Here is a 15153-nt window from a genome sequence, read left to right on the forward strand (position 1 = left end):
CCATTTTTATAATATTCATGTAATCCATATATAAAAAACATTATCATTTCAATAGTCTTCTTTCTAGATCTGATAGATATTCAGCTATAAAAGCAGAGGTATTTGTAGCTTTGAATTCATAAAAAATTCTTAATGCTGGGCCCTGGAGACCTGTTCTGTCTAATACAGTAGCTACTAACCAGCCACGTGTACATGTTGAGTACTTAGACTGTGGCATGTCTGAATTGAGGTAAGTGTAAAATACAAACTGAGTTTCAAAGATTTATTACAGAAAGAAAAAACGTAAAATATCTCACAAATAATTTTTACATGTTGGTAAGTTTTGATGCCAAGTAGAGAATATAAGCTATTATAACACCTCACTGGAGCTGTGTACTCACTGCTATGAGTCGGAATTGACTGGACGGCATTGGGTTTTTTTGGGAGCTGTGTATGTGAGTGTGTATATATCTCTGAGAATTTGAAGGGCAAGAAAGACATCCTAGGCAAGTGTGGCTGCTCCCCAGAAACGGAGAGGCTCCCAACCCAGCAGGTTCTTCTTCACAACCTTGTCCCCAGTCTCCAGTCTGTCCGGCCACACCCTCCCTAGCCCCATCCCTTCTTCCTCTGGCCTGCCCCAGTGGGGCAGAGGCTTGATGTAACATCAGGAGGACACTGACAGTAAGAACATCCAGGAACCTGAGAAAGGTTTGCAGGAAGGGCTTTAATTGCCAAGAACCCAATCAGAAAACAGAGGTACTGGTCAAGCGGGTAAAGGAGGACAGTGGTGGCCCTGGCCAAGCATCCTGGGGCACACTGGGCTGGGTGCAGGGGTGTGTGGGTGGTCTCACTGCTTGGAGCGTCCAACATCTTGGCAGATACCAAAGTTGGTATTGGTGAGGGAGCCCACAAGGGTCTTGTTCGCGTTGCAGGTTAGGCCACTTTCACAGGGACACTTGTAGTAAACCTCATAGATCGACTGCAGAGACACAGAGCCAATGAAATCACGGGCTGTGGGAGGCTGCCTTAGGCATCATTTGCCCCTGCCTGACCCCAAGAACCAGCAGGCTAGTCTGTTTTTTCAGATGGTCCTTCTCCTGGTCACTTCCCCCAGAGAGCACTGTGGGTCTGGGAGACCCCAGCTCTGGCCTCCATTCTGTGACTCGCTCGCTCTTACTAACTTGATCCCTCTGAAGCCTCTATTTACCTGTCCATGAAATGGGCGTAACAAATCCCTGTTCCCACCAGTCTCACTGGTCAGTTGAGAAGGTCAAGAGAGATGATGGAATGTGAAGGTGCTCTGAGGCTTGTTGACCTCCTTCACCTCATTCCCTCAGCATTCAACACCAGGCCGACCCTCCTTCCTGACCCCCATCCCCAATCCTCTTCCTGAGATATCTCTGCCCCCCAGCCCCCAGGCACTCACCTTGGTAGAGCACTCGCTGTTCTCGCGGGCCTTGGCAGTGCAGCGGGAGAGGCTCAGCGCGGAGTCATGGTGGCAGCACTGACTCTTGCACTGGTAGCTGTTCACACAGAGCTCGCCGTTTTCCTGCAGGGCAGCTAGTCAGCCCAGGGCCTTCCCCTAGTCCCCTTCTCCACACGGTCCCCACCCTGCCACCCACGGCCTTGACAGTGCCCCCCCCCCCCGCCACGGGTGCGTTTGTGAAGGAATTCAACCCCTGGGTGTGGCAGGCTTTCTGCCCATCACCAGCCCACATGAGAAGCAGGCAGTGGGGTGCCAGGGAAGCAGCCTGGGCTGAGGTCCAGAACACCTTTGTTCTAGTACCAGCTGCACTGTCAACTCTCTAAGTGACGCTGGACAAGTCGCTGCCCCACCCCAGGGCAATGTTCCCATCTGGAATGTGCGTGTGTGGCTCAAGAACAGGGTCGCTAAACCTCTCTGGAGCCCCACACTCCTTTGAGAAGCCTGTGAAAATTGAGTACCTTCTCCCTGGAAAGCTCCCTTCCCACAGGCATCTACACGTAATTTCAGGGGGACCCTGGGCCTTATGTGAACAAACTTTGAACTAGGTGACCCCAAAGGGTTTGCTGACTTGGGATGGAGAGGCAGTGTGGGGCAGTGGTGAGAGCAGGATCTAGGGCCAGACTGCCTGGGTTCCAGGCCCAGCTCAACCACTTTTCTGCTGGATGACTTCAAGCAGGCTGCTTAGCCTCCCCCTATTTCAGCTCTCCATCTGAAAACAGGTTCATATAAATAGTACCCACCTCACATGGTTATTATGGGGACGAACTGAGTAAATATTCCTGAGGCATTTAGAATGGGGACTAGCACACAGCAAGTGTTCCGTGAGTATTAGACGAATGGCTCTGTCAGATTCCCCCAGGAGAGGCGATATTTAAGCCAGCTCTTCCTCCACCTCCCATCCTGGGTCAGGAGCCAGAATCATTGGGGAAGCTTTTTAAACTCCTGGACCTGCTAAGTCAGGGCTTCCAGGGTGGGAGCCCAGGACTCTGGATTTTTATAAAGCCCCTCATAGCCAGGATGAAGCACTTATCTGAGATGCTCCAGTCAGAGCTTTTGAGGAGCTAGCTGGCCTTTTCTGGGGGCCCCTGAGAAAGAGGCGCAGGACAGGGCATGAGGCAGCGAGAGAAGAGATGCCGCACCTCCCAGCCCTGGCCAGCCCCAGGTGGGGACATCAGGAACATCTACCCTGCAGACCCTCTTACCAGGTTGATAATGATTCCTCGGGGGTTAGGAGCCGCATAGGCAACTGCCAAGAGGGCGATGAACAGAAAGACAAGGACCTTCTCCATGACAAGTGGGCACAGCAAGTAACCAGCAGGTCAGGTGGCAGAGGATAGAGCCAGTTGGGGTGATGGAGCTATAAAAGGGGCCCCGTTCGCATGTGACCCACCTTTCCTGTCCTGTAGAGCCTGCCGTGAGCAGAGGCACAGCTGTGGCCAATCTGCTGTGAGGGAGTGGGGGGCTCCTGATAAGGCAGCTGGGCAGGCACCCTGCAGCCTCTCGCGCGTGTGTGTGGGGGAAGGGTGGCAGTACTGCCTTGTGGTTAAGAATGTGAACCCTGCAACACTTTTTTAAATAATTTACTTTATTTTTGTTGCTGAGAATATACACAGCAGAACATACACCAGTTCAACAATTTGTACATATATAATTCAGTGACATTGATTACAGTCTTCGAGTTGTGCAACCATTCTCACTCCCCTTTTTCAAGTTGTTTCTCTCCCATTAACATAAACTCATTGCCCCATAAATTTCCTGTCTAATCTTTCCGGTTGCTGTTGTCTGTTTGATCCCATATAGATAGTTCTTAAAGAAATACAATCCTCAAGGCAGACTTTTTTTGGAATTGTGTTTTAAGTGAAAGTTTACAATTCGAGTCAATTTCTCATATGAAAATTTACACACACTGTTATGTGACCCTAGTTGTTTTCCGTACAATGTGACAGCACACTCCTCCTCTCCACCCTGTATTTCCCATGTCCATTCAGCCAGCTCCTGTCCCCCAACTCCCGCCTTCTCATCTCGCCTCCAGACAAAAGCTGCCCACACAGTCTCATGTGTCTACTTGAGCTAAGAAGCATACTCTTCACCAGCATCATTTTATGCCTTATAGTCCAGTCTAATCTTTGTCTGAAGAGTTGGCTTCGGGAATGGTTTTAGTTTTGGGTTAACAGAGAGTCCGGGGGCCATGACCTCTGGAGTCCCTCCAGTCTCAGTCAATTTGATGTCTACATCCCACTTTTTCCTGCTCCATCAAGGATTCTTTTTTGTGTTCCCTGTCAGGGCAGTCATTGGTGGTAGCCGGGCACCATCTAGTTCTTCTGGTCTCAGGCTGATGGAGTCTCTGATTTATGTGCCCCTTTCTGTCTCTTGGGCTTATATTTTCCTTGTGTCTTTGGTGTTCTTCATTTTCCTTTGCTCCAGGTGGGTTGAGACCAATTGATGCATTTTTGATGGGCACTTGCTACTTTTAAGACCCCAGGCGCCAAGGCAGATATTCTTTACTAGGTAAGCTAAACTATTATTTGGTTTTAAAAAGACTTCAGGGGTTATTCTTTAGTTTAAGGTTTAAAGATTGTTTCTTGACAATAGTTTCAGGGGTTCATCCAGCCTCCATGGCTTCAGAAAGTTCAGATTCCATGAAGATTTGAAATTCTGTTTTGCATTTTCCCCATTTTGATCAGAATTCTTCTATAAAAATCTTTGATCAAAATGCCCAGTAATGGTAGCTGGGCACCATCCGGTTCTGGACTCAAGGCAAAGGAGTTGTCCCTGGAGGCTGTTAGCAACACATTGCTAATTCCTGACTCTCCTTCCTCTTGCTCTGACCCTGGAAAACTTTTAACTGTATAAGTTATTAGCTAGGCAAGTTATTGAACTGTTCTACGTTTCAGTTTCCTTCTCTGTCAACTGAGGATGATTTCAAGAATCACGAGGGTTAGGGTTAGGGTTAAGTGAATATATAACCCAAAAAACCCAGTGCCGTCGAGTCGATTCTGACTCACAGCAACCCTATAGGACAGAGTAGAACTGCCCCATAGAGTTTCTACGGAGCACCTGGTGGATTCGAACTGCCGACCCTTTGGTCAGCAGCCGTAGCACTTAACCACTACGCCACCAGGGTTTCCCAAGTAAATATATATATATATATATATATTTATATTTAAAATCCTGTGAAATTTGGAAACTATGTAAGGCAGAAACCTGTCATAAAAAGAAAACTCAAATATTTTCCACTTAAACGGGCAATAGAAAGGTGGTAAGACTGTACTCTGTCAAAGGCTGAAAGCTTGTGAGCCCCAGAAAAACAAGGCAGTCCAGTCACATTCTGGCTTTGACAGGTTTCACTGTATATATATAGTGGGAGCAGTGGTGGTTCAGTGATCCAATTCTTGCCTTTCATGAGGAGGCCCTGGATTCCTGGCCAGTGCATCTCATGCACGGTCTCCACCCATCTGTCAGGGGAGGCTTGTGTGTTGCTATGATGCTGAACAGGTTTCAGTGGAGCTTCCAGACTAAGATGGACTAGGAGAAAGGCCTGGCTATATACTTCGGAAGCTCAGCCAGTGAAAAACCTATGGATCACAAAGGTCGATCTGTAACTATGGGATGATGTAGGAGTGAGCAGCACTTTTGTTCTGCTGTGTGTGAGGTTGCCATGAGCTGACTTGACAGCAGCTAACAGGAAATGTATGTATATATAGATACAACATATAAGAGCATATTTATAGTGCTTAGAACAGGGCCTATGTGTATGTACGCGGTATGTAAATGTTGGCTGTTATTGTTAACTGTGTTGTTTTTCCTCTTGTATACCCTGAGCTCCTGGGCAGGCCTGGGACTAGCGTGAGGCAACAGAGGTACATAGGGTACAAAGTTTAAGGAATGAGCACCTCCTTAAATTTTGCTTCTTAGGCACCTCTTTTGCCCCACCCTAGTCTGGGCCCTGCCTTCTGCCCACCCAAACCCAGGCATCTGGCAGTGTCAGGTGCCGTGAGGCTCCCCACTCCCCAACCTTCCTTCCAGGCCCCTTTGGGGGATTCTAGGAAGGGCCCAGGTCCCTGAGGCTGGCCAGTTCTGCAGCTCTGGGACTGGGAGAGGTGTGTTTTCATACCAGGTGTTACCCACTCTTAGGAGTCTGCCCTTAAGAGTGATTTTTTTTTTTTTTTTAAGCAGGACCTAGAAACCCTGGCAGCATAGTGGTTAAGAGCTATGGCTGCCAACCAAAAAGTCGGCAGTTTGAATCCATGGGGTGCTCCTTGGAAACCCTATGGGGCAGTTCTACTCTGTCCTGTAGGGTCGCTATAAGTAGAAATTGACTTGACAGCAATGGGTTTGGGTTTGTTTTTGGTTTTCTTTAGCAGAATCTGGGAGCCCTGGTAACGCAGTGGTTAAAGCAGTCGGGTGCTAACCACAAGGTTGTTGGTTTGAACCCACCAGCCACTCCACAGTAGGAAGATGTGGCAGTCTGCTTCCCTAAAGATCACAGCCTTGGAAACCCTATGGGGCAGTTCTACTTTGTCCTATAAGGTCGCTATGAGTTGGAATCAACTCAATGGCCATGGGTTTTGTTTTGTTTTGGGGGAGTAGCAGGTCCTACTGAAATGACTCTCTCCCCTTTTCTTTCCTCCTCACTTAATATCTGCAATTCCATCATTAAAGACACGTCCCTTTGGTTAAGGCCTCCCCTCACTCTGCCCCCACCCCAAGGCCTCCTGTGAGTGTGAACAGTCCTTAGCCCTGGCTGAGACTGAGGAGACCTGGGAAGGGCACAGCTGCCTGAGTTTGCTCAGCGTGGGAACAGAGCAGCATTCTCTGAAGGACTGGTCATTGCAGCCAGAGACACCATCCCCCTCCTTGCTCAGCCGCACCCACCACCACAGCCTAGGAGATGGAAGAAAACTCCACTTGGAGGCATCAGATTGGGTTGCCTGAGCGCAACTTTGATCCACACAGACCTGGCTTTAAAACTCAGCACTGCCTCTTACTAGCTACATGACCTTGGGCAAGTTATTTAAATTTCCTAAACTCCCCAGTGGCAAGAGCAACTACGGCTCTTTTGAAGGGGATATTCTGCAAATTCGAGTAAGGGCCTATTTCAGGTTCTCATAGGCTTCCCCTCCTGTGACCTCCTCCCTGCCACGTGCACACTCAGCCCCCACTCAGACTGATGGGGAATCTTCACTTGACTTCCCAGTTGTGAGGGCCCTCAGCCTTTGCAGAGAGACAAAGCTCCTCTGTTCACCTTGTTGGGCAAATGTTCTTGAGACAAAACCAGCTGCAGTGTTCTGGGCACCTCTCATGGTTCTTACACCAAGTTACTGGCCTAAGAATTTGGTGCTGGGTTGTGTCACCCAGTGCATTAGGGTTGGTGACACCCAGTGTTGTAACTCATGATGCATCCCCTCCCCCATGCCCATGAACCTCCTTCCCTACCAGACCAGACAGAGTCCGCAGCAACAAAAACAACAGCGCTGGTAGCTGGTAGCACATGCCGGTAGTTGGTAGCATATGCTAATAACACCTGCTGGTAGCTGGTAGCACTTGCTGGTGGCTGGTAGCACATGCTGATAGATGGTAGCTGTTAACACTTGCTGGTAGCTGGTAGCTTGTAGTACGTGTTAGTAGCATATGTTGGTAGCTGGTAGCACAAGCTGGTAGCCGGTAGCAGGTGCTGGTAGCACGTGTTAGTAGCATGTGTTGGTAGCTGGTAGCTGGTAGTACATGCCGATAGCTGGCAGCTGGTAGCTGGTAGTGTGTGCTGGTAGTATGTGGTGGTGGCACATGCAGACAAAACCACATAATTCAAAGCGTCATTGTAATTGGGTAATAATGACAGTGCATTCTCGCTGCCGTCGAGTCGATTCTGACTCATAGCGACCCTATAGGACCAGGGTTTCCTAATGACAGTGCATTAGAAGGTTTAAAAAGTGAATGAGCATAGAGTTTTAGCCTTGTAAGTATATTGATATATGTAAACTGGGCTTACAAGAAATGTTTTTGTTGTTATAATTAACTACGGGGATATTTTTCTAAAAAATAATAAATTTCTGCTGAAACACTGCACAAAAATTTTATAGACAGTCATTTTCGTGTCACTCTGTCTGACAGTGTCACCCTGGGAGGTCCACACCCCCGCACCCCCTAGGGATGCCGCTGCACTATTTGATAGCAGCTTACGTGCACTCTGAATTCATGATTTCAATGGGATTGACTCCATGAATTCACACAATATGTTGTATTAGTTATTTATTAGGGAGAGAGATGGAGAAGCAAGACAGAATCTACATTATTAAATGTGATTGGCTTATGAGTGTGTTTTTTCCTGTCTTTCTCTGGATTGGGTATTAACACTTTTCTAGCGCTATATAATAAAATCAATCTATTCTATGCAATGGAAGAACTTTTGATAGCTGATGTGGTAGGAAAATTATTCTTACTCTGGAAAAAAAATTAAGAAAACTACATGAAATAGGCCTGGTACATTTATTAGGGACAATTTAAAAATGTTTAAATATAATTCATAGTTACTTTCCTATTCTATTTCTCTTATTTTCTTCTACTAATTTAGGGGATTTTTCTTTCACACAAAATTATCCACATTATTTAAATTTTTTTGGTATATAGTCTTGTCTGATTTTTTCTTATGTTCTTTAAAATACCTCTGTGTCTATGATATAACTTCTTAAGCACAAAATTTTGTATTATCTTACATTTTTAAAGCCCTTAATTTCTACTCTCACTTTAGTGTTCAAATCTCCCTAATTTCATTAAGTTGACTTTACTTTTCTTAACTTCAAGGGACGAATTATTAGTTCATTAATATTCACCTTATTTTTTCAAAATGAATAAATATAGAGTTATAATTTTACATTATATTAGACCTTTTGTGGAATTTTTAAAAAAGCATCTAAAATGTAAGGCTGGACTTCTGGGTAACATGATGCCACACCGTCCCTCCACAGCAAAGACCTGAAAAATTAAGTAAAACAGAGACAAACATCATTCCTGGAACCCAGACTGTCAAATGAAGAGATAAAGAGCTCACCCAAACACCGAATGGAATAAGAAACTGACACAGAACAGAGAGTGAGGAGAAATATGTGTGGAGGTCACCTATCAGCGAACTCAGCACGGATTCACCATCTTGGGCTCCTGTCAGAAATCAGCAGACAGGCAGCATGGAAAAGCAGCTTCATGGAGCTCCCAGTAGGAGACAGAGCACCCAGTAAACAGCAACACATTCTTATTACCCCCATCCCCTCCCCACTGCTCTACCTCTGTGCTTCCTGGCTGGCAGCAGTGACTCAGCTGGCCAGGAAGTACAGCATCTGTGCCACTTGGATTCACCTTGCCTACATCAGAGATCAGCAGACAGGGAGTGCCGGAAAGCAGCTTCACGAAATTCCCAGCAGGAGACAGAGCACCCAGTAACCAGCGATATATGCTTTCCTAACCCTCACCCTTCTCCACCCCCTTTAGGCCTCCTCTGCTTCACGTTGGCCACAGTCTCTTGGCCAGAAGGCAACTGCTTCGGCCCAGGCTGCTTGAATTCACCCCGCCCACGATGGCTGGCTCCCTCAGTGGTATTTCTCTGTTGCTGATGTTTTTTTTTTTTTCTGTTTGTAATGGTTTCTTCCATGCCTCCCACCACTTCCTCCTCCTTTCTCTTGAATACCTTGCTCCGTGTGCCATCTTTGCTTCTTCTTGAAAAGCTGTGAAGTGCTGCTCAATGGGGAACTCTCCGGCCCACCACACCATGCTGGTGGGATCCACAGGTTTTTTTTTTGTTTTTGGCTTTATTTTGCTTTGTTCTGTTTGTTTGTTGTTTTTTCTTTTCTCTGCATGGGAGCCTCTTCTAGCCAGGCTGCACTGCACAGCTTAGGAGCCACTACCCAGTCTGCACAGCCCCCGGGGGCATTTCTTTTTTCTTTCTCTCCTTTTTCCTTTCTGTCTTTTTCATTTCTCCGTTCTTGTCTCTCTATACTTAACTTCTTTTCCTGTCTCCTGAATACCTGGCACTGTGTGACATCTATACCCCCTCTAGCCAGGCTATACTATGCAGCCTGGGAGCCACTTCGCAGCAGCACCAGTAGGACCCTTGGGGGCTTTTCTTCTCTTTCTTTTTTTTTCCAAATTTTTATCTAGCTTCCCCCTCCTCCCTTTTTTCCTTTTGGTTTTTCTCCATTTCTTGGTTTCTTACCTCTCCACTCCAACAGCAAGCTCCCTTAGCACTCTTTTTTTGTTTGTTTGTTTTTGGCTCCTGTTTCTCTCTCCTCTTTTCCATACCCATATTAACTCCATACATCACAACCTCCCCCCCTCGTTCCTGCCTAACTGCACCGTGTGCTGAACTTCACAACCCTAAGCAGCACAGGCAAGGGCTGCTGGAACCTGCCCAACACTGATTCCCGGCCCACCCTTTCAGCCCTAGTACATGCCACAAACAACCCATCCTAGCCACACCCCTTCTACTGGACTTGTCCTGCTGCAGCATAGCTGAGTGACTGGCCCTGCCCATTGAACAAGCAGGTGAAAAGTACCATGACCACAGACAAGCAAACAACAAAGAACACAGAGCCCACCTGCTCAGACGTAACCAAGTAAAACAAAAAAGCAGGATGAAACAACCAGATCTACAATCAATAAATGAAGACTATAATTACCGAATGTCCCAAAGACAGCAGACAATATCAAAACATATTAAAAAAAAAAAAAAAAAAAGGACAGGATGGTTCCAGTAGGCATACAAAATAAAACACCAGATGACATTCTAGTAGAAGAAAAGGCACTATAACTACCTGACAGGAAATTCAAATCTCTAAAATTCAGAGTTATCCAAGAGTTGAAGCAAAAAGCAGACAAAAATAAGGAAAAGACACACAAATTTGTGGAAAATACAGAAAAAAAAAAAAAATGGAAGAATTGAGGAAAATAATACAGGAACAAAATACCAAAACAAATTCACAACTAGAAATCATACAAAAACAACAATTAGAAATCCAAAAGATAACAAGATTTCAGAAATGGACAGTGTCACAGAAGGAACGAGGAGCATGTTTGAAATGATGGAAGACAGGATCAGTGAAAGTGAAGACAAACACTTGCATACAATTCTGTTTGAGGAAAAATCAGAAAAAAGAAGAAAGAAAAATTAAGAAACTCTGACAATTATGTGGGATACAATCAAAAGAAAAAAATTATGGGTGTTCAGAGTTCCAGAGCAGGGGGAGAAAATGGAAAACACAGAGAGGATCATTGAAGAATTGCTGACAGAAAACTTCCCTAATATCATGAAAGATGAAAAGCTGATCATCCAAGAAGCTTAATGAACCCAATATAGGATAGACCCCAAAAGAAAATCACCAAGGGATATCATAATCACACTCACTAAAACCAAAGACAAAGACAAACTCCTGAGAAGCTCAAGAAAAATAAAAAGTCACACAGGGAGGAGAAACAATAAGAGTAAGCTCTGATTATTTGGCAGACACCATGCAGGCAAGAAGGCAATGGGATGACATATACACAATCTTGAAAGAAAATCAATTGCCAACCAAGAATAATATATCCTACAAAACTCTCATTCAAATATGATGGTGAAATCAGGGCATTTCCATATAAACGGAAATTAAGGGAATATGTAAAAACCAAACCAAAACTTACAAGAATTATTTAAGGGAGCACTTCGGCCTGAGAACAAACAACATCAGACCACAGCCTGAATCTAGGACACAATATTATACCAGCCAGATACCAACCTAGAAAATGAACTCTCAAGGACTATCCAAAACCAAAAGAATTGCAACAGGAACCCAGAGAGGCTAATCTGTAAACAACAACATCAAAACAGTAAAAGAGGGAATGAATGGTGTAAGTACAGAACTTTCTAATGGAGAGGAAGGCAAGGTGATACCAAGTAATAATAGACTGGTTCAAATATAGGAAGATAAGGGTAAATTTCAAGGTAACCACAAAGAAACTTAACAAACCTACTCATCAAAATAAAGAAGAAAAACATAAAGTCTCTCTAAAAAAAAAAGAAATGAAAAAGAAATCCACAAACAAAAAGAATTCAGCACAGGAGAGTAAGAGGAACAAAGAAAAGTCAGCACCACAAAAAAAAAAAGGCACTACAAAATGCCAGCAATAAATTCACACCTATCAATAATTACATCGAATGTAAATGACCTAAATGCACCCATAAAGAGACAGAGAGTGACTGGATAGATTAAAAAAAAAAAAACAAGATCCATAAATACGCTGTCTACAAGAGACAGACCTTAGAAACAAAGATGTAAATGTATTAAAAATCAAAGGATGGAAAGAAATATATCAAGCAAATAACTATCAAAAAAGAGCAGGAGTGGCAATACTAGTCTCAGATAAAATACACTTTAAAACAAAATCCACCATAAAAGACAAAGAAGGGCACTATGTAATGATTAAAGGGATGATCCATCATGAAGACTTAACCATAAAAAACATCTACACACCCAATGACAGGGCTACAAAATACATAAAACAAACTCTAACAGCACTGAAAAGAGAAATTGACACTTCCACAATAATAGTAGGAGACTTCAACACACCACTCTTGGTAAAGGACAGAATATATAGAAAGAAACTCAACAAAGATACTTAGTCATCTAAAAAAAAAATAGTGCTGCTATAACAGAAATAGCACAAGCGGATGGCTTTAACAAACAGAAATTTATTTTCTCACCATGTAGTAGGTTACAAGTCCAAATTTAGCATGTCTGCTCCAAGGGAATGCTTTCTATCTCTGTCACCTCTGGACAAAGGTCCTTGTCCTCAATCTTCCACTGGTCAAGGAGCTTCTCAGGCACAGGGACCCTGTGTCCAAAGGACACGCTCTGCTCCTGGTGCTGCTTTCTTGGTGGTATGAGGTCCCCAACTCTCTGCTTGCCTCCCTTTCCTTTTATCTCTTAGAGATAAAAGGTGGTGCAGGCCACACCCCAGGGAAACTCCCTTTAATTTGCACCAGGGATGTGACCTGGGTAAGGGTGGTGTTACAATCCCAACCTGGTCCTCTTTAACATAAAATTACAATCACAAAATAGAAGACAACCACAGAATATTGGGAATCATGTCCTAACCAAGTTAATACACACATTTTTGGGGGGACATAATTCAATCATGACAGATATGAAAGTGCTAAAGAGCACAATCAGCCAGCCAGATGTCAAAGACATATATAGAACACTCCACCCAACAGCTGCAAAGTACACATTCTTTTCTAACGCACATGGAACGTTCTCCAGAATAGACCACATCTTAGGCCACAAAGCAACCCTCAACAAAATCCAAAACATTGAAATAATACAAAATATCTTCTCTGAGCACAATGCCATCAAAGTAGAAATTAACAACAGGAAAAGCAAGGGAAAAATATCAGTTACATGGAAACTGAATAACACCTGCTTAATAACCACCGGGTAATAGAAGAAATTAGAGATGAAATAAAAAAATTCCTAGAATCAAATGATAATGAAAGCACATCATACCAAAACCTTTGGAACACAGCCAAGACAGTGATCAGAGGTCAATTTATAGCAATAGATGTATACATCAAAATAAGAAACAAACAAAATCAAAACATTACCTACAAAACCTACAAATAGGAAGAGATCAGCAAAAGAAGCTCACAGACACCAGAAGAAAGGAAATGATAAAGATCAGAGCAGAAATAAATGAAATAGAGAATAGAAAAACAATAGAAAGCATCAACAAAACCAGAAGTTGGTTATTGGAAAGGATCAACAAAATCGACAAACCACTGGCCACATTGACAAAAGAAAAACAGGAGAGGATGCAAATAACCCAAATAAGAAATGAAATGGGGGACCTTACAACAGACCCAACTGAAACAAAAAGGATCTAACAGAGTACTACGAAAAAACTATACTCCATCAAATTTGAAAACCTAGAAGAAATGGACAAATTTCTAGAAACACTACCTACCCAAACTAACACAAAGTGGTGCTGAAAATCTGAACAGACTCATAACAATAGAAGAGATTGAAAAGGTAATATATAAAACTCCCAACAAAAAAAACAAAGCCCTGGCCCAGATGGCTTCACTGGAGAATTCTACCAAACATTCAAAGAAGAGCTTACGCCAGCACTACTCAAACTATTTCAGAACATAAAAAAGGAAGAGATACTTCCAAATTCATTCTATGAACCCTGATACCAAAACCAGGCAAAGACACCATGAAGACCAATATCTCTCATGAATATAGATGCAACAGCATCATATCAAAAAAATAACTCCACGACCAAGTGGGATTTATACCAGGTATGCAAGGATGGTTCAACATTAGAGAATCAATCAATGTAATCCACCACAAAAATAAAAGGAAAGAATCACATGGTCACCTCAATCAATGCAGAAAAGGCAGTCGTCAAAGTCCAACACCCATTCCTGATTAAAAAAAAAAAAACCCTCAATAAAATAGGTATAGAAGGGAAATTTCTCAACATAATAAAGGGCATCTATGCAAAACCAACAGCCAACATAATTCTTAATGGAGGGAGGCTGAAAACATTGCCCCATGAGAACAGGAACAAGACGAGGATGCCCTTTATCACTACTCCTATTTAACATTGTGCTGGAAGACCCAGCTAGAGCAATAAGGTGAGAAAAAGAACTAAAGGGAATCCAGGTTAGTAATGAAGAAGTTATACTGTCCTATTTGCAGATAATAGAGAACCCAAAAGACTCCATGAGAAAACTACTGGAACTAATAGAAGATTCAGCAGAGCAGCGGGATATGAGATAAACATACGAAAATCAGTTGGATTCCTATGCACCAATAAAGAGAATGATGAAAAGGAAATGAGGAGAACAATACCACTTATAATAGCCCCTAAAAAAAAAAACAAAAAAACTTAGGAATACATTTAACCAGGGATATAAAGAGCTGTGGAAAGAAAACTACAAAGCACTACTGCAAGAAACTACTACTGCATGGCTGCACTCACAGGCGGTGAAGATCCATGAATCCCAAGGTCGGCAGATAAGCTGATAACTCAAGTCCCAAGAGCTGGAGGTCAGACGGACAGGAGGCAGCTACAGGATCCAGAGGGAGCAAAAAGCCAGAACATCTGCTTATATTTGGATGCAGGCCACACCCCCAAGGAAACTCCCTTTCAACTGATTGGCTACTCATAGCAGATCCCGCCGTGGGAGTGATCATATGTAAACACTGAGAATCATGGTCCAGCCAAGTGGACACACAATCTTAAACATCACACACCTTATATCTCAGTGGCCCTGTGATCTCTGTGCAGAGATGCACTGAGTCCAGTAGAAAGCAGGTTGCTGCCATTGTGTCCATGAGGTGCCTGTTAGTGGATTCTGCACAGGTTCAACAGCGAGTAAACATCGCTGTGCCATATATCAGGATCAAAAAGATGAAAAATATCCTTCGTAAGTACACCAGTACTCTTAACTTTGTATTGTCTTCAAACCCACCAAAAAAAAAAAATTTTTTTTTTCTAATGTTGACAATAGAGTAGTAAGGAAGGGTTCCCTAGGTTATGAAGCATTTTGTTACTGGAAAGTTTTGTATAAGTGTCTAACAAGGGATCTGTGGTTTCAAGCTCCTATAGAAAATCCTGAAACCGGGAGCTGTCTTTTAACATCTTCAATTCATTTTGCC

The 15153-nt window shown here is 43.7% G+C and overlaps 1 protein-coding gene across 1 annotated transcript; it reads right to left on the minus strand.

Moving 5' to 3' along the window:
- Positions 1 to 684: 684 nt before the first annotated feature.
- On the minus strand, positions 685 to 2777 carry CLPS (colipase). The gene is made up of 3 exons (XM_049894673.1): positions 2668 to 2777; positions 1406 to 1528; positions 685 to 958 (listed from the first exon to the last, which is right to left on the minus strand). The coding sequence occupies exons 1-3, from the start codon at positions 2752 to 2754 to the stop codon at positions 827 to 829; spliced, it is 342 nt and encodes a 113-aa protein (XP_049750630.1). The 5' UTR covers positions 2755 to 2777; the 3' UTR covers positions 685 to 826.
- Between the last annotated feature and the right edge of the window lie 12376 nt (positions 2778 to 15153).

This window comes from Elephas maximus, chromosome 1 (genome assembly GCF_024166365.1).
Source record: "Elephas maximus indicus isolate mEleMax1 chromosome 1, mEleMax1 primary haplotype, whole genome shotgun sequence".
Lineage (NCBI taxonomy): Eukaryota > Metazoa > Chordata > Mammalia > Proboscidea > Elephantidae > Elephas > Elephas maximus.

Excerpts from the sequence above, each read along its gene's own strand:
- CLPS (XM_049894673.1), bottom strand. The coding sequence starts at position 2,754 with ATGGAGAAGGTCCTTGTCTTTCTGTTCATCGCCCTCTTGGCAGTTGCC. Across the intron at positions 1,529-2,667 it reads GAGGAATCATTATCAACCTG|GAAAACGGCGAGCTCTGTGT; the intron begins GTAAGAGGGTCT and ends GCTGCCCTGCAG. Across the intron at positions 959-1,405 it reads ACAGCGAGTGCTCTACCAAG|TCGATCTATGAGGTTTACTA; the intron begins GTGAGTGCCTGG and ends GTGTCTCTGCAG.